The 19214-nt window shown below is 44.0% G+C and overlaps 1 protein-coding gene across 8 annotated transcripts in view; it reads left to right on the top strand.

Annotated features, from left to right (window-relative positions):
• Positions 1-19214, top strand: part of ARHGAP32 (Rho GTPase activating protein 32) — a 258295-nt gene that overhangs the window by 152565 nt on the left and 86516 nt on the right. For all 8 annotated transcript variants that reach the window (XM_032982271.2, XM_032982272.2, XM_042800645.1 and 5 more), the window contains one exon: positions 5386-5472. In XM_032982271.2, the coding sequence (XP_032838162.2) occupies positions 5386-5472 (87 nt within the window). The remainder of the gene's footprint in view (positions 1-5385; positions 5473-19214) is intronic.

Here is a 19214-nt window from a genome sequence, read left to right as displayed (position 1 = left end):
CTTTCATCAGGAAAGCTGGGTGGTGGAGTTAACAGCACTCGGCGAACAAGGAAATTAAAGCCAAAGCGATGTAAAAGAGCTTAATTTGACATGTGGGGGCCAGAGGCACAGCTGGGAGGAGTGGACACAGCCCCACTGACCTTGCAAAGCAAAGCCAGCTCTTACCTGGTGAGGATTTGGCACTTCAGTAGCCAACAATCCTAATCTTGGCAACAGATTTATGGAGTGCTTTTCCTTGAAATGATTTTTCAGAGCTTTTGTAGTTTGTAAGAGGAGCACGCAGGAACGTGACCCTGTGGTTTAAAGGGGGGAAAAAAAAAAATAAATAATTGCATGAATCGCAGAAGTTGGATTTTAATTATTTTTCTGCCTGTGGTCACGCTGACAAGTGAAACACGCGCGTGAAACAGGGCCATTTAAAAGCTGTCTCTGCTAATTAAAGTCCTCCCCCCCACAGTCACTAGCCCTTGCTTTTTGGATCTCTGCGTGGGGAACGTGGAAGGTCCCGCGCGCCTTCCAGACAGGCTCACAGCAGCCTTGAAATTGTGGAGCTCCAGACAAACAAACGAGTCTGTAAAACGCCTGTCGCTTTGCTCCAAGCACAGCTCTGCCAGGGATTCTCAAGGATTCTTCTTGGAGGGCGAGCAGGAGCTGCCACAGCCGCTTTGGAGAGATGGGAGTGTTTTGCTGTCATTAACCCCTGTTCGGGGAGATAAATGCACACGCGCAGAATCGTACCTTCTAAAACTACTGAGCTTTTGAATAAGACTTCTGAATGTGCCGTGTCATACCTAACTTACCCTCCAGTTTGTTGCTGTTTATCTCCACAAGAGGAATAATCAATAAATTATCCTCTGCAGGAGACTCCTGTAATCACTGCCTTCATCTGCTAGCTTACTAGAGACGAGCTCCTCTTCTTCAGACATTGGGAAGACCGTGTGAACTAGAAGCATTTTGAAGCTAGCCCTGCCTGTATATATAATATCAACAAAGTCTTGGCTAGCAAGCACAGCTCTTCTTGGCAAAATTTATCTTGAGCAAGGTGCCTGAATTAATTTTGCCTTTCAAGATACTGAGGCGAAACTGTTACTGTTGATACTGTTCAGATCCTGACTGCTGCTTCGGCTGGCCTCCTGCTCCTGGAAGTCTTTGCTGCTACTCAGTTTATTTTAGTTACCCATCGCTGGGCAGATCGTTGTATTAGGAACCACAGCTCTTACTAGTCAGCTGCACAACGCGACGCAGCGTGAATTTGCTGGTAGAGGAAAAATCGCCTGCTTGCTCTGGGATTTAAAACACTCATTGGTTCTCTGGGGGTGGGTGGAGGCTCACAAACTGGTCTTTAGCTGTGTAAAGGCAAATTTGAACAATATCTTGACATAACGTTTACAGCACTCTGCGTTATCCATGCACCTGTTAGTGTGATGTGTTCACAGGGCCATCTTTAAGGCTTTGCGTGTCATAAAATGCTCCCACTGAGAAGTTTAGGATACTGTCATTTCTGAAGTCAGCCATATCAACTTGTGCTAGCTAAGCATACATATTCTAATAATAAATGAACCTAACAGAACCTAATGCATCATAATTGTTTATCAGGTTCAGGAAGTTTGACAGCCATTTTGCACGTGAAAATATTTTAGATTATATATCGAGCTCTATATATTAAGTATGTGCTTTAACACTTTGATCAGTTAGCATAAATGCTGTTTGCTGGTTATTTCAGCTATCTCAGATGATACACATTGAAACTGTTACAGGGCTATCCTCGAGACCCTGCTGTGTTTGGTCTGTCCTTTAAGAAGGTGAAAATGAATTTCCCAATTTGGAGTCAGGCACATTCTCCCTGTGAGTCATGTTCAGAGTCCACTAAGGTCAAGAAAGGCCTTTGCTTTGTGCTCCCTGGATTTCAAATCAGGCCCAGGTGCACCTGTACTTTCTAGGATGTTTTGCTGAAAAGGGATGCTGCAGGAGGAAAAGCTTTTTAAACATCCACGATTTTTGGAAGAGCGTTAATGCACGTCTATTAACAGAGCAAAACAAAAATGATGCCGCGTGGGGAACGGGGAACATAAGCGAATATTCATCTTCCAGGGTATTTTGCTGTGAGGAGGGTTAAATTAAAGGATAAACCCGATAGATTTTCCTGTGTAAACAATTCTACTCTCTCTGTCTCTCAGTAGGCACGAGGCTAGCTGCAGGAAGAGGAGCAGGCGTTCAGTTAGCTTTCACTTTACCCTGAAATACGGCAGTTACATATACGTAGGGCGGCACAATGGTTTTAAAATGTCGCTTCTCACTACAGTGAGTTTGTCTAAATGGGGATATTCAGAAGCACTGAAGTGGAAACTAACTGCGTGGGCGTAAAGTCGGTGACTATAAATCAGTAGGTTAATCCTCAGGTAGGTAGGTTCTATCAAGTGAAACGTTTGCTGTAACTTAGTCATCCTACACACAGGGACTTCACGCCTACAGATGATTCACTTGCTATTTCTGGACGGTCCGTGTATAGGCTTGGCTTGACTTTTAAGTCTGAACTGGTTGAAATTTCAGTATATGTGAGAGGAAAGGTGATGCGGTTCAACCTTTGTCTTAACTTGACCCACCCCCGTTCCTGCCCCGCACGGAGCGAGGCCCCGGCTGTGTTTGGGGCGCTGCTGCTGCGTTTGCACGGTGGCGGTTCCTTTGCCTGGCTCCTGGCGTTCCGGGCAAACGGAGCCACTTCAGGAAGGCGAGGCCTCAAGTCCCACTGTGGGTTGATCGGGTACAGGTTTATATACCCTGAGTAAGGATAAGGAAGATTAAAGGATGGAAACTTTCCTCTCTGAGTCCAAACCGCCCGTTTAATTGAACGGGAGCTCCTTGACCTGACAAACGTGGAAAATACCTCCAGCCACGTATTAGCTTTCCTCTACTGCACGCTTTGTTCTTTTGTTTTTCCTTGACTGTTAAGTTAGTTTCAACACTTAGTAGCACTTCAAATACGAAATTTAATAGCAAAGAATGATGATAAAGTGTGTGTGTGGGGAATACGCAATACAGAAATAAATAATGGTCGTATTTAATCACGTTAATGGCAGCAGGCTAAACCCTGTTACACACACAGAAAAGTCACTCTTACAAATCTTTAAAATTGCCTCTTTCTGGAATGTGATTTTTTTTTTTAAGTGGAATTAAGCTCACCATGTGAAAGATCCTCCGCAGCATTCAGAAAGATTTATCTCCGGGACTCTATTACACACCAACCTTACGAGGACGTGAGCGTGTGTAAAAAAATCTTTAAAGTTCTCCCTGGAAAACTTTACAGAAGAAAGCTCGCTTTGAAGGGTGAATTTATAGATGGAACGAGAGGCTGTCCAGAAGCTGAAAAAGAGAGTGTGCTGAGACAGTGGGTACAGGAGGAGCTGCACCAGTGGCTGAGGGAGACATTTCGTGGGCTTTCTAGAGAGGTGATTTATGATGGAGGAAAGGTAGTATCCAAACGGAGGTGACACTGAGTGGATTTCATCTTCAAGAACTTGCACAGTGTTTTAAGACTTTTTGTGTCCTTCTAGTAAAGAGCAGCCTCAGGGAAAGGCTCTTAGATGTCCCCAGTTAGGTACGATTTTTTTTTTTTTTTTAAATTGCTCTACACTGTTAGGCAACAGGGAAGGCCAAAAGTGCCAGCTTTATTTCTGATGGAAATCCTTTGATGGAAAAGGATTTTTACCCACCAAAAAGGACTGCCACAAAGCAGGAGAAAGTTTTATTTGCCTATCCAGCAAGAGAGAGTGGTGAGCATTTGCATGTGTTCTCCCTCTTCCTCTAAATATACTTAATGCTGTAAAAATACAATAAATGATGGCAATCCAAAGACTTTCTTTGGTCCAGAAAACCTTTTTCATTAGCTGCAATCCCATATACAACCATCAGAAAAGAAATTAGTATTTAGTAAGTTATATGTGGTGAAGGAAGAGTTCTGAATTTGTGTGCTCTGCAACTTCCTCACAAAGAGGAGAGAGATAATGGCAAAAGTTAAATTTACTCTGGGTGTTGGTGGTCATTTATATGTAAGTGAATTTTGCCTTATGTCTCCCTGTTTCTCAGGAGGTATGTGACTCTAATCACGTGGTTCTGATTTTATTTTGCTCACATTCATGAAAATAGATCAAATTGTGATTTTTCTCCTCACTCTTAGGTTTATTTCTGCTTTCATTTGTTGTTGGGTTTTTTGGTCTTAGCTAATTATGATTTTTTTAGAGACTTAATTTTTTATGTACACGTTTTCCAAGAGAGAAAGTGTTGTTCCAAAAGACCTTTGTGTAAAAAGTCCTGGACTCTCTTCAGTGCTGTCTGTTTTTAAGCTGACATCATTTCTGCTTAAGAAAGCAAGCAAATAACTCTTCTGGAAAGTATGGCAGTGCTTCCACTGTACAATTAAAGTAAAGATAGCAATGATGCCTGTTTGTGTGTGGAGAGCTTGAGATACCGTGTCCTGTTCCAAGCACCTTAAAGGGAGCATTTAATGTTTTGTGTTTTTGTTTTTGTTTTTGGTTTTTTTTTCCTTCCTGGGGCTCTGTACTAAATAAGGATATCTCTGTCTTGTTTTATATAACAGCTTTTTGGAAGACATTTTTGTTTTTTTTTATTTGCTTTGCAAACAGTTTTAATTGCTTATGATCAGTCTGTAAATTCTCTTTTCAGAGGTGATTGTTAAATGTAAGCCATTTCAAGTATAGGATATAAAGACGAGTGGGAGTAGCAGGACTAGGAGCAGGACTAATCCTACTACTGTGTGTACAGGACTGACACGGTTAAATCTCTCCTCACTGCTCTGAAAAAAAGCACGTCCTGATGTTGTATTTAATGACTCTGTATGTGATGAATGGTGCCATAAAACTCTCTGTTGTGGTAAATTGCTTGACAACATTGAAATTAGGAGATATGTTTTATTATCTAATGTCTGCCTGAACATATAAAATAAAAAATGAATAAAATTGGGGGGAGAATCACTGTTATCTGATACATGAATATTTATAGAGATATTTTCAGTGAACAATTAATTTTGCAGACTTCTAAGCTCGAGGTTTAATCCCTGGCTCGAACAGTTTGCCTTCCTATGATTGTTTTATTTTTGAACCGTATTTTTATTTTTAAACTGTCAGGTGAGATGCCAAAATCCAATGGCATTCGAGGGTCTGTGTAAGCCATGAATGCTGAATATTTTCTCTCTGACAACTCCAGACAGACAAGCGCTTCCCTGATGCCCTGATACTCAGCATGTCTTGGAGCAAGTTGACGCGAATGTTATGCTTCATGCATTATTACATGCCTGGTTTATCCCTGCTCACTGACCTGGTCTTTCTCTCTCCCTCTTTTCTCCACCCCTTCCCCGCTCCCTCGGTGTAGCTTTCGCTCCCGGAGGAACAGAATGAAGTAACGAGGAACGGCTGTGAATCCAAGGAACTGGTCTACCTCGTACAGATCTCATGTCAGGTAAATGCCACGTTTTCTCCCTCTCCACCACCTCGTTTTGCAGACTGTACTGCATTCCGCAGCCGCGGAATATTTTGAGATGACACTTTTTCTGCGGTGCGTGCGTTTTTTGTTTTTTTTTTTTTTTTTTTTTTTTTCTCTTCCCACTTCTTCACTAGCTCAGTCATCAGAAGGATGCTGTCTGTGGTACTGCCACCAGCTCATTTTAAACAAAGGAGCATCAAGGGGAGAAAAAGGAGTCGTTTAAGCAAATTATCCCCACTACAGTTTGTGCAGAACTGCACAGCGATTAGCCGGGCGACACAAATGTGTATGTTTAGGCTACGTGTGCGTATGTGGTGTGTCAGCTGGGGGGAGCGTGCAGTGACACACGGACACACCAGGTACATAAGCGGGGTCGTATCCGAGGGAGAATGCCGGACAGTGTTTTTGGGGATCAAGGCATGCTGCTGGCAGCCAGGAGGTGGGGATTCCTGATCTGTTCCCAGTTATGCCTCCAGACATCTGGTATGAAATTCTTTCGACTGCCTCTGCGACTGTGGTATCAAACTGCTTTGGGCAGATCAGTCTGCCACTTTGTACCACAGACTCCCTGTCTGCTAATACGGGGATATGTGACTTTGTAAAATGCTGTGTAACAGGTTATCGTATTTTAAAATGTTGAACGGAATGGGTGTTTGTGGGAGACGTATGGCATTGACAAATTCAGGTGAGAGTTAGTGCCTGTGTTTGGTCATTTTTGTGGCCTTAGCCTAGCAGTTCATTTCATGAATCGTATCAGCACTTCTTGGGCATCCATCTTATCACTTTATGCTGAACATTAATGGGAATCAGGGTGGTGTCTGTCTCTCTTTTTAAAGCTTCTTACGTGATTCTGCTGACATTCCTCAGGTATTAAAAAGAAGCGTATGGAACAGGCACACCTGTCTTGCCTACATTTGAATTGACTGGGGTAAGGAAGTATTTCCTGTCAGGCTGTACCAGCGTAGTGACATTAGTACAGACAGAAACATGAATTTGCAGTGAACTTGCTCTTCTGCGCTAATCCTGGGTAGCATGCTGGTGTAGGGTGAAGTGGGAGAGCTGAGGAGCAGAGCATCCTGCTCTCTTTTGAAGGTGGAGCTTGGCACAGGCTGAGCTCTGGCAGTGTGCTTAGTGTGATAGAAGCACACAGAGTAATTCCTCCCTGCTGACAGCTTTTACAGTGCAGGTACGCACATGCACTATACATATATATATATACACATACACCTGTATATAGAAATACTGCTCTTGGGAGAGGGAAGAGAGGCTGAAAGTGAACATCTCTCCAAATTACTTGTGTTTGGGCATTTTGCTAGTACTGTTCTAACCCAGCTGTAGCCAGTTTCATACAAAACAATCACTTTTCAGAAAATCAATCCAAGCTAACAAGCAGCACTGCAAAATTTAACGGTGGACACGTGTCTGTATCCCAGCCAAGAGCCAGTACGGTGACCGAGAGTGAGATTTTTCAGGGGACTTAAGGAAATTGGAATGTCAGTACATTCTGAGACCTCACATTTGGGCTTGCATTTGCAGTGCTTAATGCAGAGATGAACGCTGTGTTTTTTCCTGACTGTTTCAGGTGGCCCTGTAGAAGTACCAGTATTTTATAGAACAGTTTTCTCTAACTCTGAACCATACCACTTCTGATCTTTCTACCTCCCTTATGGACATCGCTAAAGATCACTGGGACACCCTCAGGTATTATTGTGTCCTTAAACCCTGCAGAACGTGTTTGAGCTGGAGCAAGCCCCAGGAGTAGCAAATAGCCCGTGCGAGGCATCCATGGGGCGCTGATCGGGGTGAGCCTTGATGTCCATCCAGCAGCTTGCTGGACACTTCTGTCGGGCTCTCAGCTGCTTTGCAGGGCTGTTTCTGAGAATACGGTGCAGAGACTTGATGGGCATTGAACCAGTCACCTCTTTCTTTTTTTCCCTGCCCATTTTTTTTTTTTTTTTTTAAGTAATTCTTCTAGCTAGCTAGAATTTCTCCCTGCCCCAAGTCTATGTTGAGCTCTTGCATGTCAATGCGTGTCCCTGTCTCTCAGGTACTTACAAAGCTGAGAAACTTGTGGCATCTGGATTCAATGAATGGGAAAGGCATGGAAGGAGCTGCATGGCTGAGCATCGTTTCTGCCACGGAGATACTTCACCCCTGACACCTCGTGGCCTCTCCTAATGTCCAGGGAAAAATTCCATTCTGTCACGTGCTGGATACCAGCGGTGTCTGGATGGATTTGGCTCCATATTAGAATTGAATGGGAGGTGTGAAATAACTCATGGAATGATAGTGCAGTGGGGAGAGATTTTGGCAGGAAGCATCTGTATCAGGCCAAAAATATTGAAGGAGGGAGGAAAAAAAAAGACTATTAACCAAATTTCACTTTGCTTGTCTTTTGGGTATGCTACTAGCATTGGTGTTCAGCCTGCTGCAGCAGCTTGCAAAAATGTCCCCGATTTCTCAGATGGACACAGAGAAAATTAATTCTGTTAAAGAAGGCTAAATTCATATAAATTTAAAAGCTTGAAGATAGCTGTGATTTGTTGCAAAAACAGCTAGCATGAGAAGAGCAAGGGCATTTGTCCATCCTGGCAATTTTAGATTACAGCCTTTAGAGAAATAAGCTAAAAAGCCGTGGGATTGAATGCGTTATACTGCTGTGCCTTGCCCAGTTTGGGCTGTGCAGATACAATCTGTGTGTTGTATAGCCCATAAAAAGACATTTATTTTGTCATTTCACTCTGTAGCAGAAAACAAACCAAAGCGTTTGAACATTAGACTTTTAAAACGTCCAGCTCAGTCTTAGCTGTGTTTGGCAGACTCCAGTTCGGCATTTACACTGAGGAAATTCTATCCCACTCTTTCCCATCTGTAAGTATAATGTTAGTGGTGTAAAGAGAATTATTGTTTGATGCCTATTTGGCAAAGTCTTCCCAGATAAGGTTCGAAAGAAATTTTTGGGGAGTTGTATTTGTGAAAGATTTCTGCTGCAAGTCAGCTTGTGAAATACAAGCTTTGTGTGAGGTTCAGAGGGTTGGTGTTTGGGTTTTGTTTTTTTTTTTTTGAGTCTCTATTCAGCTTTTCTTCTTCTTAGAGACCTCAAAAAGTTAATCCAGTGTATTAGCTCTTAAGGAGAAGTGGGAATATATAGAGAGCTGTTCCAAGGGTTTCTGAAAAGTAGAAAGATAGGATTCTTCTTTTGATTTCTTTGAACAAATTTAAACATGAAAACTAGCAAATGACAAAGTGTTTTAAATCTTATTGGAAATAGCTGATGATAGGGGGGGTTTGGTTTGGTTTTTTTTTTTTTTTTTTTTAGAGCAATGTAGGTGGATTTTCCTTTTTTTCCAAGTAAAATTTCACTGTTTAACTTTCATTCATTTCCAGAAGATAGCTTATAGGACATCTACTGTTACTGCTGTTGAAAGATTGTGATTATTAAAAGAAATGTAAACAAAATCCCTTTCCATGATAAAAGAAAGGATGGAGGAGTGAATGGAAAGAAGGCTTTTTTAAACAATCTACAAATGCTTGAAATCGATCTGAGGAAGGATTTTTGGGAAAAGGAATAATGGTTTTGAGTTTGCACTTTCCCAGAGTGCAGTCAGTATGCCGCGTGCGTTTTTGCTAGGGAGGAAAATGTCGCTAAAGAATGTTGGATGAATGTTTTTTGTGTAGGAAACAGAGAAGGATAAAATCCTGGGAGGGATGGTGGTGCGAGGACTGTACCTGTGAGCCTTCTGAAGTCTTCAGACAGTAATTGCAAGCCCTAACAACAACTGTGGTCTTTAAAAGACCATAGGGAATGCCTGAGACCTTTCTGAGGTTGTGCTGCACCTGTAGGCTGTGATGGTCCACTGACAGCGTTTGCAGTCCTTGCTGAGTTCCACGGGGGTAAGCGAAGAATTTATGAGGTCTGCAACACATTTAAAAGGCGTTGCTACGTGTGGTGAGAATAAACCGACAAAAGTAAGAGCCTGCAAAAAGGTTGAAATAGGCTAATCCATCCAGCATGCTTTGTCAGGTTGTAAAGCAGGCTGAAAATAGGCCTTTTTAATGTTTTGGGATTTGTTTGTGTGACGCTACAGCAGCAACTACCTGCATATGTATTTAAATGCGACAACGTAAGAATGGCCAGTCTAAGGTTCTCGTCTGAAAAATGAAAGAAAAATAAAAAGCATGCAGTAGTAATCACAAGGCGAGTTTTGTGGCATTTCAACACTTCCAAAAAAATAATTTTTTTGTGAAATTTTGAATGGTAAGGAGAGAACAAGAGACCAGTTGGGAAAATGTTCAAGTTCTAAGGGAGACCTTAAAGTCTAGCCATCTCCTGTGGGTTTTGTTGTTCATTTTCATTATCACAGGTAGACTGTTGAAACAGAAATGACAGGCACTAGAAACCAGAAACGTTAGCTTATGCAAGCACGAGTGATGTTTAAAAAAATCTTAGGACTAGATCTCATGATAGACCCTTCACCACAGACTGGCTGTTGTGGTCTCAGAACCGAGCCACGCGGCCTTCTCCTTTTCCTGCGTTTCGTGGGATAATGCCAACGTCCTGCCGAGGAAGCCTCTTTCTGCTGCAGCTTAGGTAGCTTGCTGAGGCTCCTCTCGAAGCAGGAAGCTCTCGTGGTCCAAGCACGGGTTTTCTCCATTTCTCTGCTCACGTTTGCAGACCCCACACCGGCAGTAAGTTGAGCCGTGCGGCTTTGTCGCACAGGATGCGCCGTACTTTGCCCCGTTCCTCTTTTTTTTGCCCAAGGCAGCCATTGCTGTCTGTGCTGTGTTCGTTTTGATTGATAGAATAAGGTCTCTGATGTCCTCGAAGGCGGCATTCACACAAATGCATGCCGCTTGTATCTCCCAGCTCTGCCTTGCAGGAGATTCAAGCTCTCAGTGTCTTGTTTGCAGAACGATATTTGCAAAACTCTGAAGGCAACCCCATCCAGCGTTCCGGGGCTGGAAGCGTGGTTGCAATAATAAGTGCTTCAAGGGCAGTGGTGAGAATGCCAGGAAAAAGTGGGATCCAAGTAGGAAGAACAGACAGGACTCCCCATCCTGGGTGGTTTGCGGGGAGAGGCGAGTGGAATATATTTTCACAGAAGCAAATGTCTTACTCAGACTACTAATGTCTAAAGTATGGTTTGCTGGTTCTGTCTGCCTGTGACAGTCCATCCTGAAACCCACAAATTGCTTGCAGTAGGATTTTTGAGTTGAAGATTCAAAAACCTTTTGTGTGATTGGTTTTGGTCTTAAAGACTTGTTCTTTATGATATTAATAGTTTCGTCTTGTACGATTGAAGCTCAAACACCTAGGGAACAGGTACTGAGGAAGCACTGCTAACATCCCTCTTGAGAAAAGCTACGGTTCTTTAAACAGATGACTCTAAGAGCCAAATTCTAACACACACATATATACTTGTGTGTGTTTTATATACATATAAAAAAAAAAAAAAAAAGAGAAAAAAAGCTGGTTTTGTCTTCCCTAATGGGATATATCTATGTGGAGCATCCAAGCTGGATCCTACCCAATGCAAAATCTATTTTCAGAATATGTGTTAACCTGCTTCTCCTTTCTTAATATAGATTTTTCTGCTTTTGTTGTTTAAAGATTTTGCTAAACAGAAGCAGTTACTGTGTCCTTTTATTGAGTAGTAACTTCAGGTAAAATTTCACATGATGCCTCTTGCAGTCTGGCTGCAGTCTCCCGCCCCTACCCACGCGCTCTCACCCCCTCTTCCTCGAGAGGTGTAGTGTCCGTGTAGCTGCTGGATGAGTCCCACCAAGGATGAACCCCAGATCCATGCCACGGGTGGTGGAATACCTCAGTGGTGGTGCAGCTGAACCGAAGCAGGTGTAAAATGAATGTGCACTATGATGACTGCAACAGAATGCTTAGGGAAATGTAGCTTCCACCACCAAGTTCGCTCATGAGAGTTTGGTGCTTCACATCCTTGCAAGTGTTTGGAAATCCCTCTTGTGATACTGGGTGTTTATTTGTAGGTCCCCCAAAACTTTTTAAAACCTGACCATAGGCCTTTTATGGATTGACTGGTTTTAGCTTATCCTTCCAGATGTTCGTAAATGTTGAAACCTGTGTCCTAAGCATTTCTCAGGTGAGGAGGGCTGGTTGACATTAGTCAGAAAAAAGCAACTAAAATCCTTGTTTCTACAACACTAATCCATCACTTGATGTTCTGTGCTTGAATGGTTGATCTTCAGTCATATACTACATGCCTTCTGCTCTCAACAGCGATAAATAAAGATGAAGTGACAATAGTAATGGGGATTAATAGAGAATGCATGAAGCTGGCAAGCAGCCTGAGAAGTGCTATTGGGCTGTGTTCAAAGCTCAGGCGATGCCAAAATGCTGCCAAGGTGTAGTGTCTTTGAAAAACTTGGGTCTGTTCCAGGCATTTTGGAAGTAAACTAGCATCTGTGGGGAAGAGAGAGAAGGTATTGAATTGCATTTGAAGCCTTTAAGAACTACATCATTAGCATCTGTTACTCTGTAGCTGTTACAATAATGCTAAAGGATAAATTCATTCATTAATTCGGATAATAATAATTAAGGACAATGACTGTTTTTTTTTAATTTTGCTGCAGAACACTGATTTGGGTAGGGTAGCACTCACATCAAACAGGATTAGCACTGGGGTGCTGTGTCCTTTTCCAGTTTGCAAAGCATATGGCCCCAAACCTCTGTTCATCACGGGCTTTGTATGTAGCTCTGTGATCATTAATTCACACAAGCAGTCTAGACGTGTAACAATGGAAGTAGCAGGTTTAAGGTAAAGAGGTTTTTCGTCCTGTTGTCTTTGCTGCCTTTTATTCTGAAGCCAGGCAGTCGGCAGGATATCTGCCTTGGCATCTAGGAGATGCACCACAAGTTGTGCATTTGCAGTGTATTTGTGCTCTCTGGAACTATGGAATGGGAATGCAGAAGTTAGTTGTTGTCTTCTGTGCTGCACAGGGGGGTGTAATGGATCCAGGAGCAGCACTGCACTGACCTACAGCAGCATCCCTGTGTCACTGGGGCTCTGGGGTTTTGTTGCCCCACTGGTGGGTCTTGTCCTTCATTCCATTCCCAGCCACAGAGCAGAGTTAGTACTCTTGTGTGTGCCTGGTAACATGAGATGAAAAATGACTGTAGCTCTATAAACTTTGGGGTTTTTGTTTTGTTGGTTTTTTTTTTGTTTGTTTGTTTTGGTTTGGTTTGGTTTTTTTAAAATTTTTTTTATTTCTCTATTTAAATATTTATTGTGAAGGAAACATGGTTTGTTCTTGCTCTTGACTCTGGGTGCTTGAGATGCAGTAACAGGGTTCTAGCTGTGCATGTATTTGGAACTGAACGATTTGTTTATTGAGCAGAGATAAAGACTGTCATGGAGCTGCTTGTGCTAACGCACGTTCCTTCCGCAGGTGCAAATATAGGTGCAAAAGCTGCCCTGTCAATATTCCAAAGACAGAGGCTTGCTGTGCTCTGTGTTAATGGCTTCAACTTTAAACCTGAGTAGAGCAATGGTCTGGTGAATTTATGTATGGGTAGTTTTTACTGGGGAGAGTATCCAAAAATGATCGAAATGGTTTGAGTGCACCCTCGGCAAGTTCCCCACCGACCCCGAGCTGGGCGGTGGGGGACACGCTGGGGGGGGCAGGGGGGGCATCCCGAGGGGCCTGGGCAGGCTGGGGAGGGGGGGCCGGGCAAACCTCATGGGGTTCAACAAGGCCAAGGGCAAGGGCCTGCCCGGGGGTCGGGGCAATCCCAGCACAGACCCAGGCTGGGCCCTCGAGGGGTGGCTGGAGAGCAGCCCCAAGGAGAGGGACTGGGGGGGTTGGTGGGGGGAACACTGCCCGTGGGGCAGCCCCGTGCGCTGGCAGCCCAGAACCCACCCGTGCCCTGGGCTGCAGCCAGAGCAGGGGGGGCAGCAGGGCCGGGGGGGGGATTGTCCCCCTCTGCTCCGCTCTGGGGAGACCCCCCTGCAGTGCTGGGGCCAGCTCGGGGGCCCCCAACAGCAGAAGGACCCGGAGCTGCTCGAGCGGGGCCAGAGGAGGCCACGGAGATGCTGGGGGGGCTGGAGCAGCTCCCCTGGGGGGCCGGGCTGAGAGAGTTGGGGGGGTTCAGCCTGGAGAAGAGAAGGCTCCGGGGAGCCCTTCGAGCGGCCTCCCAGGGCTTAAAGGGGGGGCAGGAGAGGTGGGGAGGGACTCTGGATCAGAGGGTGGGGATGGGATGAGGGGTGATGGTTTTAAGCTAAAAGAGGGCAGATTTATGTGAGATGTAAGGCAGAAATCCTTCCCTGTGCGGGGGGTGAGGCGCTGGCCCAGGGTGCCCAGAGCAGCTGTGGGTGCCCCCTCCCTGGAAGGGTTCAAGGCCAGGTTGGACGGGGCTGGGAGCACCCTGGGCTGGGGGAAGGGGGCCCTGCCCGGGGCAGGGGGTGGCACTAGAAGGTCTTTAAGGTCCCCTCCACCCCAAACCAGTCTGTGATTCTGTGATCCTGTTCTCTGATTCTGTGATCACCACCATACAGCAGCCTGCCAGTGCATCAGCCTTGCACTGGACTGAGCTGCTGTGCAGTTGTTTGTGAAAGGGCACGGTGAGTCTTAATGGAAGCAGCTGCTTTCATGTGCTCTTCAGATGGTTTTCTGTGATGAAATCCTACCAGCTAAAGCGAATGGTCAGTGTGGCCCTGGTCTGGGAAGGGCTGATGAGCAAGAAGGAAAATGATTTCTCAGAATAAAATACAATACTGTATGAATGTGCTGCCTTGAAAGGGTTTTTTTAAGCAACAGAAGCTTTTACAATGATATGGTAGTTTGTTAATGTCGTGTCCACCAGGCATTTTGCCCTCAGAAAGCAAGCTCTGAATTAGAGAGATCAATCTTCTTATATCCAAATTGTATTCCACTTAGCTCTGAAGCAGAAGTGAAAATCGCTGTTGAAATCTAAGAGGACAGGATAGTGATTATGGTTTCTTTCTGTAAGCGATGCATTTTGGCAGGGCTTCTGATTGTCATGTGGTGCTTTGTAGACAAGGCTGGGTCCAGCCACAAATTGAAGAGGACAGTTGGATTTGTTCTGAAGAGACATTGAATCCTGCCCCATAACTAAGCAAGTGCAAATGCATTGCAGAGGAGCAGTTTGTCTACAATTCTGCTTGTCTTACAACTTCTCCAAGAGCTGGGCATGATTCAAATCCAAAATCAGAGGAGGATTGTGGTGGATGTTCCTGTTTTTCTTAGCTGCCTTGATGTTTATTCCTTTCAGAGAAGCTTAAGATGCATGTTTAATAGCAATATTACAGTGCCTGCTTACTTGGGAAAGTTGACAGCCCTTTGGGACTGAGATTCCAAAGCAATTTCACCCGGTATCATCCTCTGCAGGCTGCCAAGTTACTCTGATCAACAAGTAATGTTAAATGTTAAGTGGCTAAGCAAGCATCAGGAGAGAGCCAAGGTGTGCAGTTGTGATGCCTCAAACCTGAATAACTTGCACGTAGATAAAAGTTCAAAGGCCTTGGAAGAGCATCTGCGCTTCCAAACAACAGATTCATTGGACGTAAAAAGTAGGAGAAGCTGGTTAGTAAGGCATATTTAAAAAAAAAAAAAAGGCACTCAAGGCATAAAACCCACATCAAAATAAATAGCATGTGTGTAAAGATGCTTTAGCAGTAAATCAAAGATGCGTTTTCATTGTTTGTAGCAAATATTCACCGTCTCTGAGCAAAGTGGCAAAATACACAATCCGGAAAGTTTTTAAAAATTACGTCCTACCAGTTGCGCTGAGTGCACCTTGTTTAGTCAACCTCTGCTATTCTAAAGAAAATTTGTAATTGAACTGTTTTGGTAATAAAAACACTGAAGCGTTGAACACCATTGTCTTCCTCAGTAACTAGAGCTGCTTTGCCCAACTGGATTTGTAACTGACTGTATGTTAAATTAAAAATAAGTTTTGTTTTAGAGGGATCAGTGGCAGACTTCTCAGGGGGAATGTTAATTGAGCTTGTTTCTGGAATTTTTATAATCATTAGGGCTTTCCTGGAGTTCCAGAGCAGGTTTGTCCCCCGAGTTTGTTACAAACCATCAAGCAGGCGTTTCTTGTCACTATGGGTTGTGTGACCCGAGATAAACCCAGTTCAGCAAACACCGAGGTCCCGACTCCTGGAGCAGGAGTCGCGCTTGGGAGTGAGAAACGACTCCGAATGGGTTCGTCACAGACCTGCTGTGAGGTGCCGAGTTGTCCCCTTCCCTGGCAGGGGCTGGCAGCCTCCGAACTCCCCGAGCTGCGAATGTGCAGACAGGCTGTGGGGTGCAAACTGATCCTGTCAGAGCCCGCACGGCAAGTTTGCCATCAGGGGCTCAGGCTTTGACAGATAAGAAGGAACTGACTTTCTGGTTTTTCTAATGATGCATTTTTTGAACGGATCCGTGGTTTTAAAATCCTGTATTTATTTCAAACTTTGTGGTTTACCTTTTTAAAAGACCCCATTAGGGATATTAGCTATTACAGATGGCCTGTCTTAAATGTTTCATCTCCTGGGTCCTGGCACCGCTTTTCAGTGTTTCTTCTTAAAATTGATGCATGCAGCTGCCAAAAAAGCAGCTTTTTTTTTTTTTTTTTTTTCTTTTTTTTTTCCATTTTGTCTACAGCTTCAGCTCTGTTAACAAAACTTCTCCAGAGCTGCTTCTGTTTCTTGTGCTTTCGAAGTAATCTTTCACCCTTCTAACCTCTTTCCTTGAGTTTCGGACAGCTACATCTTTAACATACCTGCCTGCATACCTTTTTCCTTGAGACATTAGTGTGTTTTATCTCTATAACCTACCCAAAGGCGCAGGGATAGGCAGAGATGTTCCCTCGGACATGCTCTGATAAATGGGGTGGGGAACGAGGGGAATGGGCTGCAGGAGCTGCCAAGCTCACGCGTGTCCCCCGGGAAGAGCAAGAGCATCTCTCACTGCGGCTCCTGCAGACGGATCTTGAAGACGATCTTCGTGATATTTTCCAAACCCTGTTAACATTTTTTACTTCATTCTGAGGTGTCAAGATAAATGGGTTTGCAATGGAAGCAGTGTCAGACACAGCACAGCTTTAATTATTCCATGCTTCTAAGTTTCTGTTATTTTGTAAATGACGTGATAGATGTATATTCTGTTGCATAGCAGCCGTAACTGTGGTTATGGGGGTTTTTTATTCGTTTTGGACATATAAAATCTTTTCTTCCTGGCAATTATTTTTAACAAAAACATGCTTATGTGCTTTGGTCACTTAAAAAAAATAAAATAAATAAATAAATAAATCAGCTGTTTGCTTCGGTGATGTGCCCAAGAAATGAGATTTAAGAAAATTGAGATCTGTATCTGTCTAAGCTACTGTTGCTGCAGCTAACCTCAGGCAAGTCATTTTGAAAGGGTTTTTTTGTTTTGTTTTACTAACCTCAGGCAAGTAATTTTCAAAGGGGTTTTTTGTTTGGTTTGTTTTAAAGGATAGTGGTGTTTGCTTACTTTGCTGAAACATTGTTTCTTCTCTGTGGTTAAGTGCTGAGCAGATTATAGCACTTTTGGGGCACAGGGTAAAGGGAGTGTTGTCTTTAAACGTATGCAATGTCCATATAATCATTTGCAGATATATATATGTATATTCACTCACTGCCTTGCTACCTGTAGGATGGTAGAATTTTAGTGCCTATTGCTTGCCAGTTGGTCTGTTAGTGGCTTTGAAGTATTTCTTCTGTGGCTGTAAGCTCATGTTGGGTTATTACTTTAATTTTCTGAAATGTAGAAAAGCATTCCCCCATGCTGTGACCGCCCTCCCTTTCACCCTTCTGTCTCTCTGTGACCTGCTGCTCTTCAGGGATAATTTTACTAAAGAGATGATTGATATTGAATTGTTTAAATTATAACATGTCAGGAGAGCAGGGGATTTCATTCACATGTTGAGAGTTGTAAGCCCTCTTTCGAGTTCATTAGGTGTCTGTCAGCCTGCCGTTCAGAAAAAGGCTTTCCGGTGGGAGGAAAAATCGTTGTTAACAATTTGAAATGCCACACACGTGGTATGTTTGTGTTAGGTCTTCTTAGCGTGCCCTTATTTCTCTGTACCTGTGCAAAACCAGTTGCCACCAAAGCCTGTGCCAGATCTTTGCCTGCTGTCCGAATGCTTCTGGCAAAGCTGCTTTTTGGAGCGGCGGAGGAACCACTGGGAGGTCGGGGCTTGTTTCAGCTCAGCACCCAGAAAGCCGCCTATACCCGACCGTGGTGAGCTTCCAAACCTGCTCAGAACAAGCAGGGATAACGCTGCTGCCTTTCAGACTAGGTCTTGTGTTCCCACGTGTGTTTTTAGTGTTCCTATCTGTAATTGGAATCAGGGAGCACAAGGAAGTATAATTTTTAGGGGAGAAAAGCTGCGGTGGTTTCCATTAAAATCTTTTTTTTCTGGTGATTGCAATTAATTGATAATAAACTGATAATTAATGCTGGAGGAGATTAGTTTCTTCTGTGGAGAAAGGCTATTAAGGATTCACCACATAAATATACTAAACTTTCTGCTCTGCCTTCTGCCGTGCAGTCTGTCCATACATATGTTCCCTTCATCCTGGGATAGTTGGTCTCTCGTGTCCGTTTGCTGCGATTCCAGGTGGAGTGCTGGAGTTGCAGTTCTTCCATGGTTTTCTCCTCATTTAAAGCTCCCTCCTGCCCACATTTTATTTTCTTCTAATCACAAGCACGGCCTGGCAGCAGCATGGGTATCACACTGCAGGCTGTCGATGCTCTCTTCCAAGCCAGCTCTCCTCCAGGAGTGAACATCATCTCCTTGGTGTAGCTGGATCCATCACTGCCCAGCTGGAAGGGTCGTGGGAGCAAGCGCTGATGCTTGCTAAGTAAAACACACGCATCCATCTGCAGGGTTAAGCTGATGCAGATGTCTTCCAGCTTAAGGAAGAGCCCTAATGCGAGTGTTCCCTGCCCTGTGGTGGGAAGGAGGAAACTCCTGTTGGCGAGTAGTTCCAGGAGCAATGAAAGCCCAGGGCTGCAAGGTGAGACCTGGAAGCGTGCTGGCCAAAAAACCTTGCACTGCTGAGTGTATGCTTTCATTCAGAAATAAAGTGGCTTCACGTTGCCTTAGCGCAAACTCCCTTTAAGTTTTAAAGATCTGTAATTTCCCTAAAGTTATAATAACACCCCAGAAGTCATGAAATCATCCGGGACGTTTTCATAAACAAACTTAAGCTTAGATAAAGCCACCTGTGGCACCGGTTAAAAACACTTCCCGGGTAAACTCGTAAGTGATGGATTTTATCAGTCTTGTTTTCTGTTTTGACTAAATTTCTAAGCCGTTTTCCAGTGTGTCTTGAAATAGAAAAAGGGCTGAAGGGTCATGCTGGAATAACATACAGACCCCAAGACCCAGACAGCTGTAAAAGTCACCCTCATGGCAGAGCTAAACTCTGCTGGTGGATGCTGGCATTTGTCCAGCTATTTAATACCTGGTGTTTCCTTACTACAGGGTCAAATTGAAGTGACTTTTGCCATATACTTTCATCTCATTTTCTGGTCTCAATGTCCATGTGGACTCGTAAGGATCATGAGAGCATCCGTGTGATTTCTCTCAGGAAATAAGCGTTTAAACCATAAAAGAAAGGTCTCTCCCTGTCTTAAAATAAATAAATCTTAGGTGCTACAGAGAGAATGGACCGTGGGACTGGAAAGTTGTGCATGCTGGAACT

The sequence above is a fragment of the Tyto alba genome, unplaced genomic scaffold (genome assembly GCF_018691265.1).
Source record: "Tyto alba isolate M040663 unplaced genomic scaffold, T.alba_DEE_v4.0 Super-Scaffold_32, whole genome shotgun sequence".
Lineage (NCBI taxonomy): Eukaryota > Metazoa > Chordata > Aves > Strigiformes > Tytonidae > Tyto > Tyto alba.
Note: the sequence above shows the minus strand (reverse complement) of the source record. Positions and strands in the feature narration are given on the sequence as shown.